Source organism: Seriola dumerili, unplaced genomic scaffold (genome assembly GCF_002260705.1).
Source record: "Seriola dumerili isolate Sdu_G_001 unplaced genomic scaffold, Sdu_1.0 BDQW01000409.1, whole genome shotgun sequence".
NCBI classification, from domain to species: Eukaryota; Metazoa; Chordata; class Actinopteri; order Carangiformes; family Carangidae; genus Seriola; species Seriola dumerili.
In genome coordinates, this window is record NW_019174664.1 from 787,465 (window position 1) to 812,864 (window position 25,400).

At 39.4% G+C, this 25,400-nt stretch overlaps 3 protein-coding genes across 3 annotated transcripts; 2 read left to right on the top strand and 1 right to left on the bottom strand.

The window, feature by feature from the left end:
- Positions 1-848: 848 nt before the first annotated feature.
- On the bottom strand, positions 849-19,346 carry rnf207 (ring finger protein 207). Its single transcript, XM_022761387.1, has 18 exons — positions 19,156-19,346; positions 13,618-13,750; positions 13,183-13,327; positions 12,778-12,859; positions 12,537-12,612; positions 11,850-11,975; positions 10,797-10,843; positions 9,396-9,468; positions 8,793-8,861; positions 8,271-8,339; positions 6,800-6,906; positions 5,821-5,964; positions 5,638-5,724; positions 3,761-3,938; positions 3,054-3,239; positions 2,779-2,830; positions 2,564-2,681; positions 849-1,231 (listed from the first exon to the last, which is right to left on the bottom strand). The coding sequence occupies exons 1-18, from the start codon at positions 19,344-19,346 to the stop codon at positions 1,078-1,080; spliced, it is 2,037 nt and encodes a 678-aa protein (XP_022617108.1). The 3' UTR covers positions 849-1,077.
- Positions 14,516-16,311, top strand: zpr1 (ZPR1 zinc finger). The gene has a single exon (XM_022761487.1). It carries the CDS (start codon positions 14,680-14,682, stop codon positions 16,009-16,011), a length of 1,332 nt encoding a protein of 443 aa, XP_022617208.1. The 5' UTR covers positions 14,516-14,679; the 3' UTR covers positions 16,012-16,311.
- A 1,777-nt stretch (positions 19,347-21,123) lies between the features above and the next one.
- On the top strand, positions 21,124-24,992 carry LOC111233624 (60S ribosomal protein L22-like). The gene is made up of 4 exons (XM_022761483.1): positions 21,124-21,175; positions 21,554-21,664; positions 22,009-22,133; positions 24,818-24,992. Exons 1-4 carry the CDS (start codon positions 21,164-21,166, stop codon positions 24,957-24,959), a joined length of 390 nt encoding a protein of 129 aa, XP_022617204.1. The 5' UTR covers positions 21,124-21,163; the 3' UTR covers positions 24,960-24,992.
- Positions 24,993-25,400: the final 408 nt, after the last annotated feature.

Below are 25,400 nucleotides of genomic sequence, written 5' to 3' on the forward strand. Positions count from 1 at the left end.
GTTAGTTTTAACATGGGATCTGTTTATAACACCTACATGATTGATTAAGGAGAACATCCAGGGGAGTAAGGAGGGGAGAGAGGATGAAGGTTACCTGCTGATTTCCTGCAGGGCAAATGCCTTAAAGCATGCCGCTGACACTGACGTGTGCTGAAGTCGAGAGGCGAACCATGAGGAATACTGTATATTTCTTGCAACAGTACACGACACCTTGGGATATTGAGGATGATTGGCGAGTCTAAAAAACTAGCAGACTGAGGTTAAGGCAAGCCCAGTAAAATTCACACATCTCTGTAATCCTATTTTTTTCTACCTTTAGCATGTAGATGTAAGAACTGCAGGAAAAAAAAAAAAAACCCACATACACACACACTGCACACATAATCCTGGAGAAAGACTGCCTCATTTTGGAGGAGACTGATGTATGGGATGACACACATGACACAAATCAACATATGACTTATGCTGACACCCAGAATGACACACACATCATTGCATGTGCTGTGTTCCATCTGTGCTGTCACAGCGCCTCAACAATCTCCTGATCTGGGCAGTCATTCATCATCAGTCTCCAGCCTTCAAGAAAAAAAAAAAAAAATGTATGCAAGTAATAGATCCTGCAAAAAGCAATTCTACACAAACTGTAGAAAAAAAGACAAAAAAGAGAGAGATAATTGACACTCTACACGTACCTACGTATCATTTTAAACAGTAAAAGGACAAACAGAGCAACAAAAGGCAGACTGTTACTGTCTCACTGCAACAGTCCATGGCTCAAAAATAACACCAAAGCAATTCTTTAAAATATAGTTATCTTTGAATAAGGAGATTTTCCGTGTCAGGCTCTGACAGCTGTGAGTCTTTGACCTCTTATGTATGTACGTTCACTTAGTGTCTATCCAAGGGCTCACCTTGGAGCTGTTGACAGCTCCCCGCTGCTGAGAAAATGTTATGTGCAGGATCTGGACAGCAGAAGAAGTCACATACCATCCTGGGCTTGTTATAGTTGAATTAAGGCCCATTGCTCCACAGGGGCAGGGAAGGAAGAGGGGGGACGGAAATCAAATGACAGGGTGTTTATAAAGGCATCTCGCTGTGGCTGGACGTCTCCGTGCTGGGGCCCCTCTGCCTGCCCGGACGGCTGGTCTTGACAGAGCTCTCCCCCGATTCGAGGATCAGCGGGCGGTTGTTCTTGTCTCTGTCTTGGTCTGTGACACAGGTCTGGTTGTCACTGTCAACGAAAATAAATGAGGAGCTTCACTCCAAAGTTCAACACATACTGTGTAGACACATTTATTAAAGGTATGTTGTTGTAGATGATTCTGCTGCTACTAAACCTTCTGAACATCTGGAGTATTTACTATCGCAAATTTTCATGACTGCTTTTTTTTTTTTTTTTTTTACTCTGATTTTGTCATTCACATAATAATATCCAGCCCATATGGATTTATAACCTACCATATTTATCATTGCAGTGATGAAACAAGACTCTAAATGCTTTGTTTCTTCTCCCTTCGCTGCAAATTAAATTAGTCATTAGTCAGTTCCCTCAACAACTCACTACTCAATCCTTTTATCATCCTGCAGCCAGAAGAAATCTTTTGAGACTGCAGACATTTTACTAAATAGTGCAGCTCTTCAATCATCATAGAAGGTACAATAAAATGTAAAATGGACTATTGTATACAGATCACATTCAAAAAAAAAAAAAATTCCTCCTCTGTGCTGGCTCATGAAATATGGTTAATGAAATGTATCTACAGAAGCATTATACGCACCCGGATATTTTTGACATTTTGTTCAATTCAGTTGTACACAGCATATGTCAATACCTGTCATGCCTTTCCTTTGCTATTGAGCTGTCTTCATAGATTTTCAGCATTGTTTCTGTGCGGTCATCGTGGTGCTCTTTAGGCTCCTGAAACCTACAAAATATATTTTGAAATATGATCATCTTCTTCTAGTTGTCTGTGCTATTAAAAGACAGGGCTGGTGTTATTCGGTATTTTTCTCACTGTCAACAAATCCCACAAAAAGATCAAAACCAATGCGTTAGTGTGTCTCTCAGTACTTTCTGATTTCCCCAGTAAGCCCAGTGGTTCCAACTGAAGACGCATATCTTTAACAGACAGGTCACAAATATATATTATTTGGTTGTTTGGAGACTATTTTCAGCCACAGAATTACACAAATCTGCTGCTGAGTGAGTATTAACCACAGCAGAACAGTGTGTGTGGAACTGAGTGAAGTTAAATTTACATTTCCCATGTTCACAGTAATGACAAAACATGTCATTAAGCACAACAGTGTGACTCAATTTGTTTGGCGACACAACACGTTTGCAACATATTCAGTACCAGACTACAACTGTTCACGAGATATAAAACACATTTCTGTTGTTGAAATTTCCTTTATCTTTCACCTTCTTGTACAATCTCACACACACGCTCACTCCTTCACGCTTCATGAAGTGGTACTTTATATAAAGAGGAGCTTCCTTTCTTCTCAATCAGTGTCATCAGTCAAGCAGTGTGGCAGCAGATGGACAATATGAATACAGCACCTGGGCTCCAGTCTCTCCTTGACCTTCGCAATGGACAAGATGTAGGGGCTGATCTGTCTGGTGATGGTGGTCAGGTAGAAGTTCTCCTGCTTCAGCTGCATCAGGTCATGAAGCTGGGCTAGAGTCAGCAAACAAGGGAAATTAAATCAAATCAAACTATTTAACAAAATGCGGAACAAATGGGATTTTTTTTGTTGTCACTGGTGAAGACAAACCTTCATAGATCTCCTGCTCATTAGTAACCCTCTGAAACGTCTCATCCCAGATCTGTGAGGAAGTGAAGTAAATCAGCTGATTCTCACAAAATCAAATATTACACCGACTCATGGGACACCTTAACATTTGCTACTTTTATTTTCCCTCTTTTCACTCTGCATTCTTAGCAGCCTATGGCTGAGGACTGGCTTGTTAGTATGCAGGGAGGTGCACTGACTGAGGACAAATGTAGAAACGTTTTAGTTAGAAGGCATCATGGTAACACCTGACACACCTCTTCGAACATGACTCTCACAGTTTCCACAGTGGAGTACTGGGCAGCTATCTGGCTGTCAATGTGCAGCGATCTGTCCAGGATCTCGCCCATTTTATCAGTGTTGATGATGGAGTGATGCTTGGTCAGATCTCGGTGCAGCTCCTGGACCTGATCCTTCAGATTCTGAATGTCGGTCTGGAGCGTCTATAGAAACATACACACATCTACAGTATATAAGACATGACACTAAGGAGGTGTTTCAGTGTCTTTAAAACAGCAGAGATTTGATGGGTGTACAGATGCCAGGCGAAGTGCATCCAAGCGTGAAAACCTTGTTGCTCACTAGACAAGTTGAAGATGAGTTTCCAGAGGAATTCATGCTGCTTCACTTTGAGGATCAAAGTTAGCTCCTTGTCTACTATTGTGGATCCCAGGAAGAAAAGTTGCTGCAGCACTTTTAACTATCGTGCCTCCACATACAGGAGATTTTCAATGAACTATGGACATAAAACTAAGTAATTCCATTCAATTTATCCCAATGGACGATATCGTACGTTTGCTCTGGTTCTATAGTAACAAGGAAATAAGCACCTTTTAACTCCTTTCAACTTGTTCCCTGCAAATGTGCAATTCATTATACACTTGAAATATTGTTCTGGATAAAAGCATAAGGCCAGATATGTAACTGTAAATCTGCAGTAACGTTGGTCACACACAGCGCTCACCCTGTAGGTGTTCTCATAATTGCGACAGTGCTCAGTGAAGGGTGTCTCCCTCCCCTCAGCCAGGAGAACCTTGGTGCAGATGTTGCGGTGAGAAGTGGGCCTTCGCCCCAACACAGAGCCTAGGGGCATCTCACTGAGAGATGGGGAGCGGCAGGACATGGAGAGAGGGGACTGGAGCCTGAGGTAAAACAAGGGGGAAAAAAATGACTGCATTTTTTTTTCTTGCATTAATAACTGTTCTTCAACAATTGATGACAGTTTTTGCCGTCAATACATTACATTACCTGTAGCTAAGCTCCATCTCTTAAACCACAGGAGGGTTAACGCTCCATATTACATAAATTGAACCCCATTATTGAACATATTGGTCAATAACAGTATTGCTGGCATCAGCCTCTACACTCAGCTCTGCTCAGGCTGTATAGATTTTATAAAGACATACTCCTATGTGCAGCTCCTCTCCAGGCACTGTTCAAAACACCTAGTGCAATATGGCTTCCTGAGCTTTCTATTGCTGCTATCAGTGGGGAATTATCTGCATACTGTATGCAAAAAACACAGATCCTAGATTTCTATCATTGAATGAAACTTATTACATTGAATTCCACACACAAGATACACAACTCTGTACACCCTCTTTATGTAGAATTAATTCTAAACATTTTTATATCAACCCATCAAGGCAATTTTTTTATGTCAGTCAACAAAACTTCAGCTATGTCTACTACTTGAGCCTGAGCTGCTAAACTGCAGCTAAGTGCTTTATTCAAGCACAGTTCAATGGTCGTGTCCATCTCTCTGTTGCAGTTAAACAAATGTTCACTTGTTGCCTTAGCTATATGACAGTTATTTCCAAATTCACCAAGTTTCTATTTTACTTTAAATACGATACAACTTTAGCAAAACTCGGCAGTGGGAATTCTGATTACTACACAACAGTGAAAGCAAATGAATCAGTTCTGAAAATGAGTAAATAAATGCAAAAAATAGCGGACTTGAGATCTCGTAGATTCAGTCAGAATACTCACATCTCTTCACCATCACCTTCAAGAAGCATGTGACAGTATGTAGCACATAGCCACTTACATTTATCTAGGTTCTCCTAGAACCTGGTCCTGGATTCACACCTAAAGCAGCATAACTGCCCTAAGGTGAGAACGTATCACTCTCATGCTGCCATATGAATGTTGTCCTCTGAGAATCCATGCTGAGTTCCTACACAGCCAATTACAGACTTTGCCAGTACTAATGCAGCAGCAGCAGCATGAAAGAACAAGTCTGTGCAACTTCTGTACAAGTTCTATTCTGTAAGATTATGATAAAAATAGGGCCAGTCATCTGGCCATCCACCAGTCCCTACCCAGTTTGCATCCTACACGGCTGATAAGTGTGTGTGTGTGTGTGTGTGTGTGTGTGTGTGTGTGTGGGGGGGGGCTTTCAGACAGCAATTTAGGAACGTATCAGACACAACAACACATTCACTTGCTCTGAGTAACAGGCTGCACCATGTGGGCGGCATTCTGATCAACCATATGGTGAGGAAAAGCCTATTTCCTCCTGCGTCTGTGAACTGAAGTATGGAATAGACTTGTGAAATTGTGGAGTCAAGCATCTCGTGTTGCCACTGTCATCTTTTCATCTTAAAGTGTCACCACCGTAAACAGATATTTGCCACAAAGAGCAGAGAGCCAGGCTGCGACTCTGCCTCTGATCCCACACAACCAGTTCAACATTTACTTGAACTTTTTCTCTAATCTTAAATATTTCAAGACATGCAACTGGAAAAGCTCACACTGTCGGTTAAGGCACATGTGACATACTCATGATACTCTACTATACACTATAATAAAACATGATAAAAACCTGCATAAAATTACCTGGGGTCTGGTAGGCCCTTACTCCTGTCTTCTTGCCTAGTGTTGATGCAACGGAAGACCTGTCTAAAACATGTATCTCCCCTCTCTCTGCCATACACATGTCATCTTCTGCACATCCAGCCTCTGTCCTCCCACCAGCGACGCCAATTAAAGACTATGCCCGTGCTAAAGCGGTGACATCACCGCCCTGGAACAAAGTGGCCCGACCGCTCCTGTGTGCCAACCTCCAGATGAATCCTGGAGAGTTCTGTGAAATTACGATAAAAATAGTGCCAGCCGGCCAGGCCACCAATCCCTGCCCACTTTGCATCTTGCACTGGCAGGACGCTGAACAAGTTGGAAGGGAGAGTTAGAGTCAGTATGCTGGTATTAGTGGGTGGGCTTGAGGACCTGCGAACAGTTGGGAGACACTGATGTGGAAAAAAAAATCAGCCAGGGGCGGGTGTGTAAGTGGAGGGACGTGAAGCACAGAAAAACGAAAACCTTGTCTTCTGATGGGTCTTTAAATAAAGATTAATAAAGGTGTTTTAAGTATTAACAGTGATTAAACACTATTTTTTAAAGGAATATAATACGTTAAAATACTATATGGCATTGTTTAAGGATTTTTTGATGCTTTGGTTTTCCCCAGATTGCAAGCAAATTCAATTTAACGCTTGACTTCTATGTAAGACAAGACATCAAACAGTAAACATCTCTATCCTAGAGCTGTGACCACATACAACCACAATTATCCATCCATCTCTCTGCTGTGTTGCCCTGACCACAGCAGGACCGGAGCTTTCTAAAACAGGATTGAATGCCTCCTTTTACCCCCCCCCCCCTCCGCGTGCAACAAGGTGACTTACGTAAACATACCAGTGTACAGAGCTTACAGACTGACAGGATAACTGCCATAGTGGGACTCAGCGTGGCGCCTCCTTTCCTCTCACTGCAGTCATGGCTGTCTACCATCTGTACTTGCAAACCATTTGGGGATTTTGAGTTTGGACGCTTCACAAGTGTGAAATATTCTGGCCAGACTTTTTCGCTTTCTTGGAAGAATTCAAAGGATGCCATGGTGATATTCAGGCAGCAAGAGCACATTGTTTAATACAACCTCAGAGGAAGGGATCTATTAGTCTTACATTTATGATATTTGGCAGCAGGTAAACGATCTTACCTTGTTGCCACACTTGTAGACCCGGCGACAGAGGGAGGGCAGCGCTGTCCCAGCAGCAGTAAGGGCTCTAGACAGCGGGCAAACTCACTTCTGTAGTCTGTGTTGATCTAATGGAAGACAGACACAGATCAAGCCATTTGGTCTTAACTAATTAATTCAAAAAGAGTTTGAAAAAGTGCACTTATATCTGACATCATTATTCTTTATAGTCACCACCAATAGAAATAAAATATAATGCTAAATAGAAAGAAAAAGAATGAGGAAAGAAAATTACAATCAGGAAATGCCACATTTAAACCCATTTCTACAGTAAACACTACAGTATAGCAACCAGTATAGCAACCACATAACAATAGCAATGTGTATATATATACATATATAGATGATATAGTAATAATAGCAGACATTATCACTGTTATTCCATATTATTTACATGAAAAAATATTTTAATAACCATAAAAGGAGAAAGGTCCATGACCACTTTACTGTGAGGCAACAATCTGTTTAAATTAAAGACCAAACATAAACGTGAACCTCCAAATACTTCCGCCTTCACAGTCACCTGATTTCAACCCACCTGAACATCAACTGGAGATTTTGGAGTGAATTGTATTCAGCGCTCTCCACAACCATCGTGAGATGTGCTGACTCTAAGCCGAGAAGCACTGAATCTTCCTAACTGATGCTTCACGTTGGTTTTTCCTACAGTTCATCTCCCATCTGTTTGTTCCTACTTTACATACTGATGTAACAGTGATAAATACTGATTTAAACACAGTATCACTTTTCAATTCATGAGATCTATTCCATTTAAAAACTTTGGTTGTTGTCAGCAGCACCAGCGGTGACAGTTCAGAAAAACACACAAAGCTTTTTCCTGGGGCTCGAGTTAAGTGGACCTTGAGTTTCTGAGGACTTTGGGTTTTTTTTTTGTGGTAGAACATTCATGCTTGAAATTAGCCATTTTTCAAACCACTGTATCATTTTCTGATGCTGTTTTGAATTTTGTTTTCCTTTCAGTGATATGCTGGTTAAGTTTACCTTACAAGCAAAAGCACCATGGTTTCTGCTTGTAAGTCTATAGTTCTGTAGTCCTTTGTGATGTTTTTACTCATTTATTGTTGTAAAGATCTGTAGTCATACGGCTTTTATGTCTTAATTCATGCTTTATCCTCCATGTGCTTTGTTGTTTTGTCAGCGTTTTGTGTGTCTTGTTTCTTTTCATGTACAATATTCAGTCTTCTGGCTAAATCCGACACATTTACATTATATTGACATTTGCTAATTTGTGTTGTTTCTGATAGATCGATAAATAAATAAAGCTTCCCATTAAAAAGGCACTGAACTCAGACGATGATAAAAAAGAAACTGCTCTGTGAGCTAGTGAAACAACTACTCAGTGCACTGCAGTGGATCACATTCTCAGTGTAACCTTTTTCCAGCTCTGGATCAAGATTTTGTTCCCACTCACTTTGCTGCTCTGCACTGGTCTCAGTCGATGAGGGAGCTTGACAATCCTCTTCAGTCGCTCCATTAGTTGCTGTGTAAGCAAGAACACCCGGGTGTGATTCAGTGACCTGATTCACCTCTCTGAGACATTATGGACAGCCTCCATTTAAAGACCAGTTCAGTCCAGCTAAGACTGTAACTTCTCTCCGGCCAACAAAACTTCCTCAGAACAAACTCTGACTTCTTTGTGATTTGTAATCAAGTTTCATCCATAGCGTACAGTCAAGTATACGTAGTATATCAACACTTTAACTTAAATTGAATTCATTTATTTTTGTTTACAATATTCTGTCTAATTGATGGTTTTCGTTCTTCCCCTACCCTACCCACTCCTCTTTTCTTACCTGCTTATGTCGCATATTGCAGTGCAGTAACTCAATATTAATATCTTTTAAAAATACTCCTAACATGCAATAATAATAATAATAATAATAATATCAAACATAGTTCTTGGTTTACGTTCCTCCAATTGTGGCGTACTCACGTAGCCCATGTCCAAAAACTCAAACTTGTTGGCTGAACTGAGGAAGGCCGAACAGGTGACGAGGTGAACCTAGAAACATCAGAGATTAAAGGTTAGAGTTTAAAACAAGCTGGATGGGAAATGAGAAAGTGAAGCAGTGAAACTGACATTAAATGATCATCATGATTAATCATCCCACAACTAAATGCACTTAGTTTTCTGTAAGATCGTCCCCTTCAACAGGCAGTGGTGGAAAGTCACTAGATAAGTTTACTCAGTTACAGTTTGGCTTATGACCCCTTACAAGTGTCTAGCTTGGACTTGTTTCAGATGTCTGTGAGTTGCTTGCAGTTCCAGCAGTGATTTTCCCTCTAAACTTCTTAAATGGTTTCATGTAAGTAACCATTCAATGCCTCCAAATCTTTTAATATTTCATCACAAATTAAAGTAAAGAAATAAATTGTATAGAACAACTTACTTTATCTTCTTGTCTTCCCCATTAATCATCTCACCACCCCTCAGATGTAACGTGTGACTAAGTATTATGATCGTTTGTGACCAGAAACATGTCAGTAGTAGAGGTTTTGCGTGATTATTATTCACGAGGTCTTTATTTTACTCTACCTGGAGGGTTGGTAATAGGGCGGTAAGGTGTGAGAGTTGTTCCTTTAGTGCTTTCTCCTTCTCTTCGTGTTGACTGCAGACACACAAACAAACACATGAACACGTAACGCTACACCTTGACATCCATGCCTGCCGAAATACACACAGGGATCCAGCTCAGGAGGTGCAACCACAACAGCACGCTCCATATTTCCAGAAGCTAATCTATCTGTCTTCTCCCGTAACAAACACACAGGCGCAGACATAGGGCCGGACACACAAAGCCTGACATAAATAGCCTTTAAAACCCTTCCGGGAACCCAGCCACTGGAGGGCTTCCAGGCAATGGAGAGAGAGAGAGATAGAGAGAGATGGAGGACACTGGGCACAAAAAAAATCTCATTAAAGATCATCGCAGAATGCAACCTGATACACTCACTCACTCACATGCACAAAATTGCTCTCATTCAAACATGGACACGCATACATGAGGCGCACACTGAAAAAGGAAAAGTGCTTTTTTACATACGAGACTCTTGTTGTTTGGAAATGGGAGTCTGTAGATTCAAGGAGAAAGTAGAAACACAAATTCGATGTCTGTTTATCGTCAAATACAAAATTTTATTTCAGCGATTACTCATTAATCTTCCATAAAATCTAACTGATGTGCAATAATTTGGTTTTAGAGACTAATTAGTTGCAAAACTTGGATGACATTAAATCAAACTTTAATGATTCCTGAAGGGATGTTGTAAATTTTTTAATTGCTTTACTTGTGGGTTAATGCTAAATTAATGCTTTGGGAGGCTCTCACTGACCTGCTATTGCAAGGCAATTTCTGCATTGTTTATCACTTTACAGTCTCGTGATTGCAAAAGTAAACAGCTAGCAACATAGAGATACAAGTTGCTCATGTTTCAGTAGGCCCTAGAGTTAGAGCGAAATGTATTGTTTTGATGTAAAGCGGAGGAAATCTACAGGTTTGAATACGTTTTCTGCAGCAGCTGCTGTTGTTGACACTGTGGACTTATGAAAGTCCATAATTTATATACTGTTTAGTTACCAACACTTTTCAGTGGGCTTCATTTCATTGATTGGATCCAGGCACAGGCTGCCACCAACTGTAACAGCTTGAACACTGTAATCCTGCTGAAGTGTTTTTAATTCAGCATAATGCTTTGTTGAAATGAAAATCACCAAGAAAACGTGTTTGGTGAGGAGCGAGATTAGTCGAGAGCGAGCAGGGTGCTGCTATTCATCACCCTCAGTACAATGCAGCATGATACAAAGGAAAACGTATGAAGTGACCCAGTGACAGCAGGATAATAGCATGCAGTTTAGTAAATATTGAGATGTGAGCTTTGTGGTAGTGAAAGAGCATTTTCATATAAGAACTGTAAATCTTTATATATTTCATTTTACCTCTGAGCTGCTCTCAGAAGAATTTTCTTCCTCTCTGCTAGTTTCTCCTGTCAGATGAGAACAGAGAAAACAGACCCTTTTATTCCTTACACTGCTGTGAAAATGGCCTTGAGCTCTTAATACCTAATGAATGTTCAAGATTGTGGAGAAAAATGGGTGTAAATTCCATATTGTGGTTTCTTCTCTCTTGGATTGTTCCTTATGCAAAGGAAAATACACTCTTCCCCTCACAATTAGGTTAACAGAGACATCCAGTGGCCACGCAGCAGTAATGGCGTCACACGGAGCAACTGAACTACACACTGCTTTCAGCTGTTTGTGTTGGTTAGGGGAAAAAATGAGAAGGAGCATATTTATACGCACATCACATGCATGAATTGGAAATTGATAAAAAAAAAAAAAAAGAGAAAAGCCTGCACTGTCTCCAAACCACAAAGTTATTTACACTGGAAATGCATCGATCCCATTTGGATTTTTGTCAGGTCAAAATGTTGGCTTCAAGCTCGTTAGCCCTGCATGAAGAGAAGAAGGTGGATACCCTTTCCGATCCACTTTTTACGTCTTTACAAGTCAAACTCTGACACCAAGAGAGTTCGATTAGATGAGAGATAGAGAGAATTTAGATGTTCAGTATTTTGGGTGTAGCTTCTTGATAACAGAAATGTATGTTAGAGTGTGTTAACAGGAAACATCTGATGCATATAAGTGAAAATTTTTCTGGTGAAATACATGAATGCTTTTGGATTTTGGATATTTTTGATATACTTAATTTATGATTGTGTCTGTACGCCCATCTCTTTGGGATTGATGCATTTTGATTGAGGTTTTATTGTGTATCTATTGAATTATTAATTGTTTTGAGATGTTTATCCCCCTGGGCAGCGAGGATGATTAACCACGCCTATGACCATAGTCCCTTGCAGCCTATTGGTATATACTGTGTATGGGTGCAGTGACCTTTTTAACCTACTGGGACCCAAACATCATTAAGTTAAATAAATTTGTGGGAAATACATTTGAGGGAAATACATCACATCACGATCATTATATAACCTGCAAGCTGTTGAACAGACTGCAGATTGCACTCTCTTCTTCCTCCACATTTAGACACACTTCTCCTATCATCGCTCTCAGCAGAACGATTGCCTCTCGAGTCGAAGTCTGCAGATCCTTCACCACCTACAGGGGGAGGACGGGGATCACTGTCAGTGAAAGGTCACAGTGGGTTACTTAACTGACATTAATTTGTCATCAGAAGCTTTATTACAACTTCATGCTCAATGACATGTAATCATAGTTGAGGCTACTTAACCGTACAAACAGACCAATTAAAGCTGATTGAGATTTGAGATTTTTTCTGAATGTGTAGTATGTGTTTTTTTTTTTTTACACAGTTTTAGGCAGAGCACGTAGAGGAGGACATCCAAACTGACACTAGCTCTTGTGAATATGTATTCATTTTGTTACTCTAAAATCACACACATAATCAGACTTATATAGCTGCCAAGCTTTTCTTGGCAGGACTTAATAATAATAAGAATAATAAAACATTGTTTAAAAAAAGTTTATGTTTATATATTCAAATTGCACTGTGATGAACTAAACTAATTTTGAGTGCACCTATGCTACATCTCACAATGTCAGTGCCAGCGCTGAGTGCCTGAATTATTTATAATGCTAATTTTTTTTTTGCCTTGAGTGTCATAAATATGTAGATGAACAGATAGGACTCTCTCTCACCAGCACAGCCTGGTCCAACATCTCACACCCCTGCATGTAAGCCGTCTCAATATCAATGCAGTGAGTCCGACTCTCCCTGCAGTAAACAAACAACAACTGATTCCATGTGGAGAAGAGAAGAGAAGAGAAGAGAAGAAAAGAGAAGAGAAGAGAAGAGAAGAGAAGAGAAGAGAAGAGAAGAGAAGAGAAGAGAAGAGGAAACTTCTGACAGTTGTAGCGTTTGTGTAGTGGATTCACTCACACTTGCATGTCTCTGAAGCACTTGATACAAAGCATAGACTTATTTTCTGTTGAGAATAGGATGTAGGGCTCCTCGTGGAGAGCTGTGGAGACACAGACAACTTATTACTACAGCCCAGAGGATTTCAGTATTCCGTGAGCAGGTTTGTGACAAACAGGCTTCAGAAGACAAACACACGTTGGTTGATAAAACTGAGACTTCTCTAACACCAGTTTAAGTTTACCACCGCTCATTAAGCTTTTAGAGATGACCCACCACATTGCTTTTGTATGAGAATAAGATTAATATTTAGTCCAAGAGATTCAAGCAGAGAACAGGAGGGACTAGAGTTCTTATGAGCAACGTTGTGTAATAAAGCCTTGTTGGCCTGCAATTCTTAGGGAGTAAATTACAGGTGGCACTCACAGCACTTCCTGTGTTTGGCCTTAGTGCGTTTGGCCAAGGACACAATCTCATGGTGGGAAAACATTCTGGCCTTATGAGTCAGCTCCCTGCAGGCGCCGCATAGTGGCTGGCTACAAGTGTTACAGAAGTACATCATCCCTGTGTCCTGTACAGAAAAAAAAAATAAAACATGCAATTATATGACAAAGTGGGGAGATGCTTTTTTTGTAGTTTAAAGCTACAATGGGCAATGTCACATATAAAAAAATCTTCTTCAATTCTTCTTCTTCTTCCTATGCATTAGTGAGAGTCAACAATATTTCTTGGATAAAATTTCATGTAGCATAAGTGTACATTTAATTTTAATGTCTGTGTCCTGCCTATACATTCTTTCAATATCTGGCTATGATGTCATCATGTCACTGAAGCTTTGCACAGAGCTGATTGTTTTAGTACCTTTTTGTTACTTTCCTGGTCACAGTTGGCACACTGGACTGTCTCCTCAGTGTCTGCATTGTTGTCAACAAGGAACTTCAGCAGACGGTCTTCTGGTGGAAGGGTGTTATTCCCTTTTACTATGGATGGATATCTGTGGCAGAGAACACAAGGTCACACAGCCCGAATGACATTTAGAGAAAATCATGACATTTAGAGAAGTGAACTGAAACAAAATGAAAAATGACAATGAAGTGACAAGAACAGCTGAGATTAGTTCCTGTATTACTGATTTTGTTATACTCTGCTAAAGTCTATGCCCTTGTTTATTTCATCCCTGTATGACAAGAGATTCTAAATCAAAACAGATTACCACACCTGCACACAAATCAAACCACCCATTCCAGTCCATAACTCCCTAAAATGTATAAAATAAATATAACTGAAGAATTTTGACAAAAAAAACACAAGAAAACTCAAGTATAACGAAATCTGTCTAACAAATCTGCATCCTCCTCACAAGTGGACAAATCTATGAGGCTGTGACATAATTTAATATAGTTTATTTGTACAGGACCATAGAAATTTAAACTGCTTAAAAAAAAATTAAAAAAAACATAAAAAGACATAACACATGGAAATATAAACAAAAAAACATACAGTATAAATATGATTTTTAAAACAGCAAAATAAAATAGAAGATGAAAGAAGAAGATAAAAACAGGAAAATAAAAGTTAGCAGCTACAATGCAATGCAAAATTTGTCTTAAAGTCCTAAATATAATTGAAAAACCCAGTGTGTTCGCCCTGTGTGCAGGAGAAACTCCAGGATATTTTGGTGCAATACTACAACAAAGCTGAGGGGGGCAGCAGCCGAGTCCTGGACTGCGCCGCCGCCGTCGAAGAAGAAGATGCGGAAGCAGCTGAACAACACGATGAAATCAAACGTGTACAGAAGGTAGAGCTCGACGACTTGTCATCTAGAAAGTTCCAGCACAAGACGTCTCTGAACGAGCGGTGACAGCGTGTCTTAACAGTTTTTTTAAAAGTTAACTTTAATAGTTAACATATTCGACCATTAAAATGTCTGTTATTTCCGAGGAAAATGTGCGAGGCGGGAGCGTTTTCAAGGATATCAGCGCCGACGACGAAGACTGGCAGCCCACTGAGATCGAGAGTCTGTGTATGAACTGCTACCAAAACGGTACGACTCGTTTGCTTTTGACCAGAATACCGTTCTTCAAAGAAATAATCGTCAGCTCTTTCAGCTGCGGGAACTGCGGCTGGTCAAACACTGAAATCCAGTCTGCAGGCCGGATCCAGGACCAAGGCGTTTGTTACTCACTGAAAGTCAAAACAAAACAGGACTTGAACCGGGAGGTTGTGAAGGCAGACAGTGCGACCACCAGGATCCCTGAGCTGGATTTTGAAATCCCTCCCTTCACCCAGAAAGGCTCACTTTCTACCATTGAGGGCCTTCTGGACCGAGCAGTTGCAGGGTTGGAGCAAGACCAGCCTGTCAGACGAGCAGCTCACCCAGAGGTGGCTGAGAAAATAGATGAATTCACCCAGAAGCTGAAGAAGCTAAAAGATGTTGAAAATGAATTCACTCTGGTGATTGAGGATCCGTCCGGAAACAGTTTTGTGGAGAATCCACTCGCCCCTCAGAAAGATGAGGCTCTCACTGTGTCTCGGTTCAAGCGGACGGTCCAGCAGGATATGCAGCTGGGACTCAGGGCTGATGATGACCTGGAAGAGGAACCAGCAGGCAACGACCTGGAGGCCATGAGAAATGAGGTTTTGGTCTTCAACACTAACTGTCCAGAATGCAACGCGCCAGCCTCGACCAACATGAAGCTCGTCCAGATCCCTCACTTCAAAGAGGTCATCATCATGGCCACCAACTGTGACAGTTGTGGCCACCGGACCAATGAGGTGAAATCAGGTGGAGCCACGGAGGACCTCGGCACCAAGACCTCCCTGCACATCACCGACCCTTCAGACATGACCCGAGACGTGCTCAAGTCGGAGACGTGCTCGGTCGTCATCCCGGAGCTTGAGTTTGAGCTGGGGATGGCAGCTCTGGGAGGAAAGTTCACCACTCTGGAGGGACTGCTGAAAGATATCAAAGACCTGATCGTCTCCAAAAACCCCTTCATCTGCGGTGACAGCGGCACCTCTGATCGGGTGCAGAAGCTGAATGAGTTTGGAGAGAAGATAGACAAAATTATCGCAGGAGAAATGAATGTCCATGTCATCCTGGATGACCCGGCGGGGAACAGCTATTTGCAGAATGTGTACGCCCCAGAGCCCGATCCTGAGATGACTGTGGAGAAGTACACCCGCTCTTTTGAGCAGAACGAAGACCTCGGTCTGAATGACATGAAGACTGAGGGATACCAAGAGGAAAACTGAACTGCCAGCACCAGTTGAAATGACTAAATGAGTTGTCAATTGATCATGTCTTGACATAAACCCAGTGTAATTATATTGCTCCATATTTTTTGCCATTTTCATACATTTTAAGTTAAGCACTGGCTGAATGGTTGTTTCCATCAGTATGTTAATCAGTGAAAGGAATTCTGAGTTATCTAAATGTACAGTGAAAATAATTAAATATAAATACACATAATCAAAGTAACGTGATTTGTGTAACAACACAGGGATTTTGCTCTTACTAAAAATAAATCTGGTGTTTATTGCATTCTTGTGGAATCCCAGAAGATGGCGCTATCATCTTTGATTTAAAGGAATTTTTTTTTCTTTCAGTGGACCACACACTGTGTGACAAATTAATCTTTTTATACACCTGCAAGCATGACATCATCTAAATAAAGCGATATCTAAATTGATAGTTTAGCTCTGCTCATTGATTTGGCAGATTTAGACAGACAAACACATAAGGGTTGCAGTTGTATTTAGATTTAAATGCAAATTTTTTTGCGCTAATCTGCATAATTAGTCTGAAGAACAGACGGAAGCTCTACTATGAACAGAATTGAAAATGCTTCTGTGGGTGTGTTCATAAATTTATGGGACAGTTTTTTTTTGTCAGTCAGTTTTGGTTTACTTAAAAGCTTGACCTGTTACAATGAATTGTTTCCAATTTTGATTAATCTTTTTAATAGTGAAATGCCATAGTAAAAAATAAACGCTCGCTATAATTTTTCAGATCCCAAGATGGCATCTTCAGATTCCCTATTTTATCCAACTGTCAGTCCAAACCCTGAAGACATTCTGTTTATGTGACAACGAGAAGTACAAAACTTTACATTTGAGGGTTTACAACCAGAGACTGTTTGGCATTTTTGTTTGAAAAACTGACTGCCTGACTGAAATGATTATTCAATTATAAAAATAGGTTCAGACAAAATTTTCTATTGATGAATCAACTAATGATAGATACTTTATTCATCCACTAGGGAAAATTCAACTGTCCAGCAACTCAATAGTATTAATAATAATAGTAATAACATACATTACACTTTATGAAATGCATTTCACCTCAGTTAACTATTAGATTAAACAAAAGTGTAGCTAATTGTAATTTAGAGGTATGAAGAGTTATAAATCTTAAAAAAACAAACATTTAATCTCAGGTGGAAAACAAGAACACATGCAGCTGCAATGTCCAGTGTTTTTCTGCCTCGTTGGCCTCACTGGCACAGGCTTGTTTGATTTAAATATTATGCTGTTTGCCTCATTTTGATTCAGTTGCAATGATGCAACCCCCTCACTCCCCCGTCTCTCTCTGCTGTGCATGCAAGTTTTATCTAGTTTTCATAGCAACGGGCATCTATTGTGTTCTACTAATAGCAGAGTAGTGAATTCCTAGATTACATGGTTCTTGAGTGAGCAGCTGTTAGAAGGCTGCTGCTGATGGAAATAGTAGCTGCCAGTCAGCGGGCCCCTGTAGCCTTAGCCCAGACAGCAGAGCTCGGTGGCTCTGTGCCCACTGGGTTATTTTCATAGAAAACCAATGATTGTCGCATTTTTTCCTCCTAATTTCTCAGTACTTTGAGGTATGAAGACACTGTTATTAGTATTACTTTAACCTCTGCTGCTGACTAGCACAGGAGAACTACCTCAACACAGGTCAACATCAAATAGCTGTAAATGGGAAAGTCGCCTTGTTTGTCTCATAGTTTGGAAGTGTGAAAAGAATCTGGGTCATTATGGATTCAAACATATATATCCTCAGAAGAAACAGCCTTTTGAGGTAGATATGTGTCATAGCAGAATTAGAACCTTGGAGCTGCTTATCAGGAAGGTTTTTAAGTAGTTCTCAATATGTAACCATATCTAAGGATAAGGTCTAAGATTATATGAACAGCTAAGAATAATGTTGTAAGATCAGAGCTCATCCCCAACATCTGATTCTCTGATCTCTTCTTCCACACACAAAAGAAATCAAACGTGGGTCAAGTTGTATCTGACACAATAGAAAAGACTTATTGTACAATCACCTTGCAGTAGAGGTCAATTTCTATACATCCCTGTGTGCTCTGATGGGGTACAGTTAATACTGTAGACCTGAAGGTGACTGTAAACCATGGGTCATTCCTTAATAGGGGATGAAATGGATTTGTATCATGTGACTGCTTTTGATTGCCCTAAGCTGCTGGCACCGATGCCAAATGCCAGTATGCTTTGTTTGCTGTGTGACTGGTCTTAGTGGAACTTGCTGGCCCTGCTAAGAGTTGTGGCCAAGGGCTAAATCAGAGACAGGGATGACCCTGCAGCTGTCCCAGTCACTCAGACCTGCCCTACCTACACCAGGCCAGCAATGGATCACTGAGCAGCCCCCTAACACCAAAACACAGTGACTCGAAGCTCTCTGAAACCAATGGGATTCTCCTCAAATCTCCTGAATGGACCAAACCAATCTACTAATCAACTTATGCGGAACGAATCCCTTTGAGCAACGCTGCCCAAAACTGAAGCTTGTGGGAAAAATTTGGCTTCTCACACAAAAAGTATGACCCTCCATGGGGTTTCAAGGAGCAAAATTATATTTTACTAGGAATTTAAACTGCTTAATCATGTTTTTAGCAGTTTGAGATCACCAGCTCATTATATAGCATTGCCAAATTTCAACATGATACAAACTGTTGGGGAGTTGTACTTAAAATTAAAATACTGTAGTCCACCAAAAGAGTCAGTCCTTGACCTTTGGCCTCTATATTGTCAATTTGTTTGGGGATTTCTGCCTTAGAACCCTAGAACCACACGTGTAATATCCAGGCTCAGATATCTTAAACACAAACCAAAACACCATGTGCAGCATTAATTTTTAGTTCAGAAACTTGACTTGAACCTTCATATTAGGTTTTTTTTTTACTTATTGTGAAGATATAAGGAAATGTGTTCCCTTGGAAAGTTGAAATAGATGAAAAACCTTCAGATCAATGTGTCAGTCTATAATGCAATCTCAGTGTGGAGATAATGAACACAGGTTTTGGTTGTCCAGAGATTAAAGACTTTTCCATTGCTATCAAGATTGATAATCTATATGCAACCTAAATTGGTCATGATCAACCTCACAGTGCTATCTCTTACCCACAGAGGGGGCAGGTGAGACGGCTGTCATTGGTCCGGCCTCGTAGGCAGCGGGCACAGAAGATGTGGTAGCAGTCCAACAGACATGGGGACTGGTACTGCTCATGACACATGTGACACATCAGTGGGTGGACATTGGTACAATCCACATTACACTGACTGTCCAAATTGGTGAAGATTCCTCCTGCCATCTGTAAATAGAGTGTGTGTATAAGGACAGACTGACTGTATCACATGATTGACAATTTTTATAAGGCCACATCATTCAATAACTAAACAAAAATGTTTTAGCATATGTTACGGTATTGAATTAAACTCCAAATATTCCAGTAATTATAGGAGTGGCTTAGCCAACTGTGATATGAAATACTTTGGTCAAGACAGTCAGATATTAATAAATAAGAAGAACTCTCTTTTTTCATTTACCTTGCCAGTTGTGTAATAAGTGCCCAGAGCTTCAATGACAACACACAATCCACGGAAAAAAAATAACATCAAAGACTTTATCAACACCAAAGTTATACCCAGCTAACAAAACCTACTGTAAATGCAGCAGGAAGGTCTGCAGAAAGCACAGAGAGCCACTGTCTTACCTTTCAGTGGTGCTATCAGCTACCCCCTGCAGGAATGACAGCAATGCAGAAACTCTTCAATAGTAGGCTGAAGGGGTCCCTCTGCCAGGCAGCTGACAGCACACACCTAATGCCAGCCCCCTCCTGTTGTCAAAGTGCAAAAGGGACATTTAATATTGGTGTCCCATAAAGTTTTTCTATTGTTGTAAATACAGTTGTCCCATTTCTCATACTACTGTTATCACGTCTTGGACACCACAGCAGGGTGAAGGGAAGGTAAGGCGTGGAAATTACAGTACAAAGCAGTACAAAGCACTGAATGTGCTGCAATACTCTAACAGGAATACTTTCAACTTGACATACACAGCATTATTTTTTAGGCATTTGTAAAGATTGTTTTTTAAAAGTGCTACATACCATTAAGCTTGGTATTGTTATGTTGCATAAAAGCAATAACATAATTTCTATGTCATATAAAAATAGAGACCCACTCTAATTCAAGAGCAAAGAACTGAAAAAACATCCACAATGTTCTAATAATTTCAAACTGATTTATTTTTTATTGACAAGAACTATGTAATTTGGTAGATGTGTCTTTTAAAGTAAAAAACTGCTCAGTTTAAACATAAGTAAACATTAATTCATAGTTCATTTATTATAAGAAACTCTATTCTCCACACGTGTTGATTTTATGTGTAGTCACATTTTTCATTTTGAGCTGAACTGTACTGCACTGATTCCCTAGGTTAAGTTATAGCAGTTATAACAGTTTATAGAAATAGGTAACTTTAATTAGTTCAAATCTACATAATTCTTACCAGAAAATGTGTTAAAAATGATTAGGAAATATGGATGGAAAATAAACCACGACCAAATAATAACTCAAGTTCCACTTACTACCTTTTTCGAAAACTCACGACCCTCATCAGCGGATGGAATTTGCTCACTTGTCGCGGAGTTCTGTTGTTTATCATTCATTTATGATCAGTTTGTTCGGCTAATGTTTTGCAGTTGTTGTAGTTGTAATATTATTACTGAATAAAGCTCATAGACATCTAACAATCATTACTGTTAAAAGGACAGCTAACTTTTTGTGAAAAACTAGCTTACCCATAAGGTTGATAATTTACTGACTGGGCAGTAGTTGGCCAATAAATAAAAAACATGTGGATAGTTAGTAGCCTATTTATGCTAATATGCTAATATGGTTATAATCATGCTTGTTATTTAAATATATATATAACATCTAGTTTCATATATTTAGCATTTACGCAGCTGAAGGGTTAGGCTAAATAGTGTAAATAGTTACCTTATAACAATTTCTTAATCGATTACAGAGAACTCGATGAGAAAGAAACGATGCGATCGATTTTGCAGCCGGGTATTATAGTTCCTGCGCAACCTTTCCCCCTTCCTTTTTGCTGAATGTGTCAACCATGGCCCCGATTGTGAGTAGTGAAAAGATCAAATAAACTGCATAAAGGCAATATATTGTAGCTTGTCTTTCGCACTCGCGGAAGTGTATATAATCCGTGATTATAAATATATGAGTCAACGACAGTTTAAGACTTTTATTTTGATTTGTTTACTGTGTCGGCGAACACCACGTTGGGCTAACTGTTAGTGCTAACGTTAGCTAGCAGCAGTTAACGTGAAAATTCTGTCGCAAAGTGTTGTTGGTAAAATAAAGTTTAGAGGCAACTTGCCACTCATGAGATCTCGACAGAATTGGAAAATTATTGAAATGCTTCCTTTTAGCTGTTTCGAAGTTAAACATGATATGATGTATGTGGGGTTGACTAACCTTTATATTACGTCTCTGCCAGAAAAAGCAGGTGGTCAAGAAGCAGGGTGGAAAAAGGAAGAAGCAGATCCTGAAGTTCACCCTGGACTGCACTCACCCTGTTGAAGATGGCATCATGGATGCAGCCAACTTTGTGAGTAGAGCAGTTCAGACATAAGTGACATATTGTTAAACAGTGTGCAGCAGCTGTTAGACTAAACCCCTGAGTGTCAAGCCCTGCTGTCAAATCAGTGGGATCAATCCCAAGTCATTGGAGATGATTTTCACAGTCAGTTAAACTGAAAGACACAATAACCCGATGTGGTTTAGAATGGAAACTAACAACTTATCAAACACTATCTGTCATCTTTCAGTTCTGGTTAGAAACGTATCTAACATAACACCATTTCGTTTTGATATCCCCCTTTGTACTAACTGTGTACATGCTTATGAATACCAACTGTTGTGTGAGACTTGCTGTGTCCTCTGCCACTACAGGAGCAGTTTCTCCAGGAGCGCATCAAGGTGAACGGCAAAGCTGGAAACCTTGGTGGTGGTGTGGTGTCCATTGAGAGGAGCAAGAGCAAAATTGCTGTGAACTCCGAAGTTCCCTTCTCAAAGAGGTACAAAATATAGTGTGACTCTTGTCTGTCATTTTTTACCAGTCGATGGAAATGATCTTTTTGCTTATCACAGTCATGTACGAAATGCTAGATCACTCTATGCAGCACTTTCTACCATAGACAAACAGATATGTCCAATTTGAAGAAATGTTTGTACAAGTTTCCCAGAGCAGCTAAGTAATCTATTTCACTTTTGTGTGTAAGAGAGGAGAATGCAATATCCCACTGAAAAATGTAATATCTAGGAGTGTGATTTTCATTTAATATTATTGGCATTTTGACAACAGTTAGGTAACAGACCACCCGACAAAATGAGAAGACACCAAATACAGCTTTATTTGATGTATTACAAATTATGGTGATACTCTGCCCGAAATGTCCTCTGAGTGCTCACCTTTGCGGACTAAAAATGAGGCTGTAAAATGTTTACGGTGTGCCATATAGCTATTCAACTGTCTGATGAGCACTTCTGAAGAAGCAGGCTGGCTGCTTGAATATTGTTCCTTAAATACAGGTAGTAACTGTTCTGAAGATGAGTAATGAATTGCGAGTCAGTGAATGGGCCGATACTAATTATTAATGATCTGATGTAGTCAATGATATGGATACTGTTGGGATTTAATCCTGAAGCAGCTGGATAACGTGTACTGGCCACTACAGAACTCCTATCAGAGAGGACTAAGTCACCAGGTGGAGTTCACCGTCTTTACTTTGTTGTAAGGTGGTAATATAACTTCATAAGTTGCACACATTGATAGAAGTTTTATATTCCTGTCTTTTGTACAGGCAACCACCATAATGCAAAGAAACAAGATGCCTCTGGGATTTATAATGCGTATCTTATGTAACTGACGTACTTTATTGGCATAGCTGGCAACCATACACAATGTAATCCGCACAGTCTCTGTAACATGAGGATTTTACTTCAGAAACCCTTAAATAAGACTTGTCAGTGTTGTATCTTCATTCATTCTGAAAATACCGAGTTTTTCTTTGTATCGTAAAACTTTCCGGTAGTGTCTTGTGGCGTTTCCAAATTAAAGGGCAGTTCAACCAAATATTCATAGTCGTGTCTAGCCATGCAGCTTGTTTTGGCTTTCCTTACATTTTTTTTTTTTGTTGTTGTTGAGAAGTCTTCTGCGAAGAAATCTGCTTATGTCATCAGCCCAATATAATGGGATGGCAATGGCAATGGCACAAACATTAAAGATGCTTTCACCAGGAACTACTTAAAAAGCACATGTATACGTAACATGCACTCTGTGGCCTCTTTATACACCTGTAAAATCTATTCCAATTCAGTGCAACAGCTCTGCCATAAATTCTACTTTTCACCAAGTGTATAATGTCCAGTTTTTGTTCACATTTTTGAAATGTGAAATTCAATTAAATGTTTATTATTGAGGTCATAGTTAAATGTGGTGGTGTGCATTATATTTAAAGGTGTTTTTGCACCGGATTGTGGATTGTACAGGCGTACCTAAAAAAAAATGGCCACTGAGTGTATTGAAGCCTTTTTCACATCAGTCATTTTGACATACAGTAGGAAAAAAAGAGGTCAAAATAATATCATTAACAATGGCTATGTTCTAACTAATAATAATAATAATAATAATTAATAAACTTTATTTATATAGCACTTTTCAAAAACAAGTTTACAGAGTACTATGCAGACGGGAGAAGATATAAAAACAAGATGATGAACATACATGGGACAAACTACAATGACTAAATTAAAAGCCAATGTAAAACTAATTAAAAGCTAATCTATAAAAATAAGTCTTTAGTAGACATTTAAAAGCAGACATTGAGGTTGTTTATCTAATTTGCAGTGGGAGATTGTTCCAGAGTTTAGGACCCCCTGATGGCAAACGCCAAAACAATAGAGAAATATGATCATATTTCCTAGTTCTTGTGAGAACCCTGGCAGCAGTATTTTGGACAAGCTGGACTCATTCAATTGATTTCTGGGGCAGGCCAGCAGATAAGGATTTATAATAGTCTGAATGGCTGTAAACAAAGGCATGAATAAGGGTTTTAGTGTCCTGGAATTAAAGAAAAGATCTGATCCTAGCAATACTTCTAAGCTGACAGATGGAAATCTGTTATGTTGTGGAAATGAGAAGGAAAGTTTAGGTCAGACTCCAGAAATGCCTCTAGGATTCTGCATTTGGAAATATTTATTTGCATAAACTCATTTCAAAAATTGAAAAATAAGTATATATATATATATATATATATATATGTTTCAATGAGATTGTGTTAAGAATACCACCACCAGAGGGTGTCTCTACCATTTTGATTCTTAAATTGAGCACTTCATATGACCAGTGGAAAAGGTAACTAGGAGATGTTGGTATTAGTGTATTAGTGTATCTTGTAATGTATTTAACCATAGTGTAAGCTGGATCTGTCATCAAATTACTAGATTTTAGTGACATACAGTATGCTATTTGTGCTTCAAATAATATTTTTAAAAGAACACAGAATACAGAACACTTAAGTGCGTTTGAGGTCAAAACTAGATTAAACAATTCAATGTTTATTCAAACATAATTTAAGAAATGGCTAGATTTTGCAAACACCTGGGTGTAGGTTCTCAAGGAATATGTCAATGAAAATGACTTGCTAATTATACACTAAAATGTTTATGCTGTTTGCCCCCATCCCCTCCTCTCTGTCAGGTACCTGAAGTATCTCACCAAGAAGTATCTGAAAAAGAACAACCTCAGGGACTGGTTGCGGGTTGTTGCCAACACCAAGGAGAGCTACGAGCTGCGCTACTTCCAGATCAACCAGGATGAGGAGGAGGAAGAGGAAGATTAAAACTAACACCACTTTTAATAAAAAATTTCTAAAGAGTAGAAAAATTTGTCTTTTTTTTTTTTTTTTTTTTTTTACATTTTGAAAGGACATGCATACCAGAGCTATGAACATAACACTGTATCCTCTGCTCTGTTATATATATTTTTTAATTTTTATAATTTAGATGCATAATTTAAACAAAAATCCAAATGAAGCGGTCATCTAGTGGTACTTTCAAACTATCCATTAAAAAAAAAAAAAAGAAAACATTTATTTTTGGTACCTTTGTCTGAATTGGGAAGTCCGAGAAAATAATTTTATAATTCTTTTCCTTTTGTGCCCTTTGTGCAGAAATCCGCACCAGCAAACTAATTACATGAAAATAAAATGCAAATGTAGGCAAGTGCACTATGCTATCAGCCAAAAAGAGATGAACAAAACTATTACGCTGGATATAAATAA

What these genes read in the sequence shown, in the direction of transcription:
- LOC111233624 (XM_022761483.1), top strand. An exon ending in TCATGGATGCAGCCAACTTT is followed by an intron (nt 21,665 to 22,008) that starts GTGAGTAGAGCA and finishes CTGCCACTACAG; the next exon opens with GAGCAGTTTCTCCAGGAGCG. An exon ending in GAAGTTCCCTTCTCAAAGAG is followed by an intron (nt 22,134 to 24,817) that starts GTACAAAATATA and finishes CCTCTCTGTCAG; the next exon opens with GTACCTGAAGTATCTCACCA.
- rnf207 (XM_022761387.1), bottom strand. Translation starts at nt 19,346, where the DNA reads ATGGCAGGAGGAATCTTCACCAATTTGGACAGTCAGTGTAATGTGGAT. An exon ending in AAGGGCCTACCAGACCCCAG is followed by an intron (nt 3,939 to 5,637) that starts GTAATTTTATGC and finishes GTTTTACCTCAG; the next exon opens with GCTCCAGTCCCCTCTCTCCA. An exon ending in AAGGAGAGACTGGAGCCCAG is followed by an intron (nt 1,232 to 2,563) that starts GTGCTGTATTCA and finishes TTTCGTTGACAG; the next exon opens with TGACAACCAGACCTGTGTCA.
- zpr1 (XM_022761487.1), top strand. Translation starts at nt 14,680, where the DNA reads ATGTCTGTTATTTCCGAGGAAAATGTGCGAGGCGGGAGCGTTTTCAAG.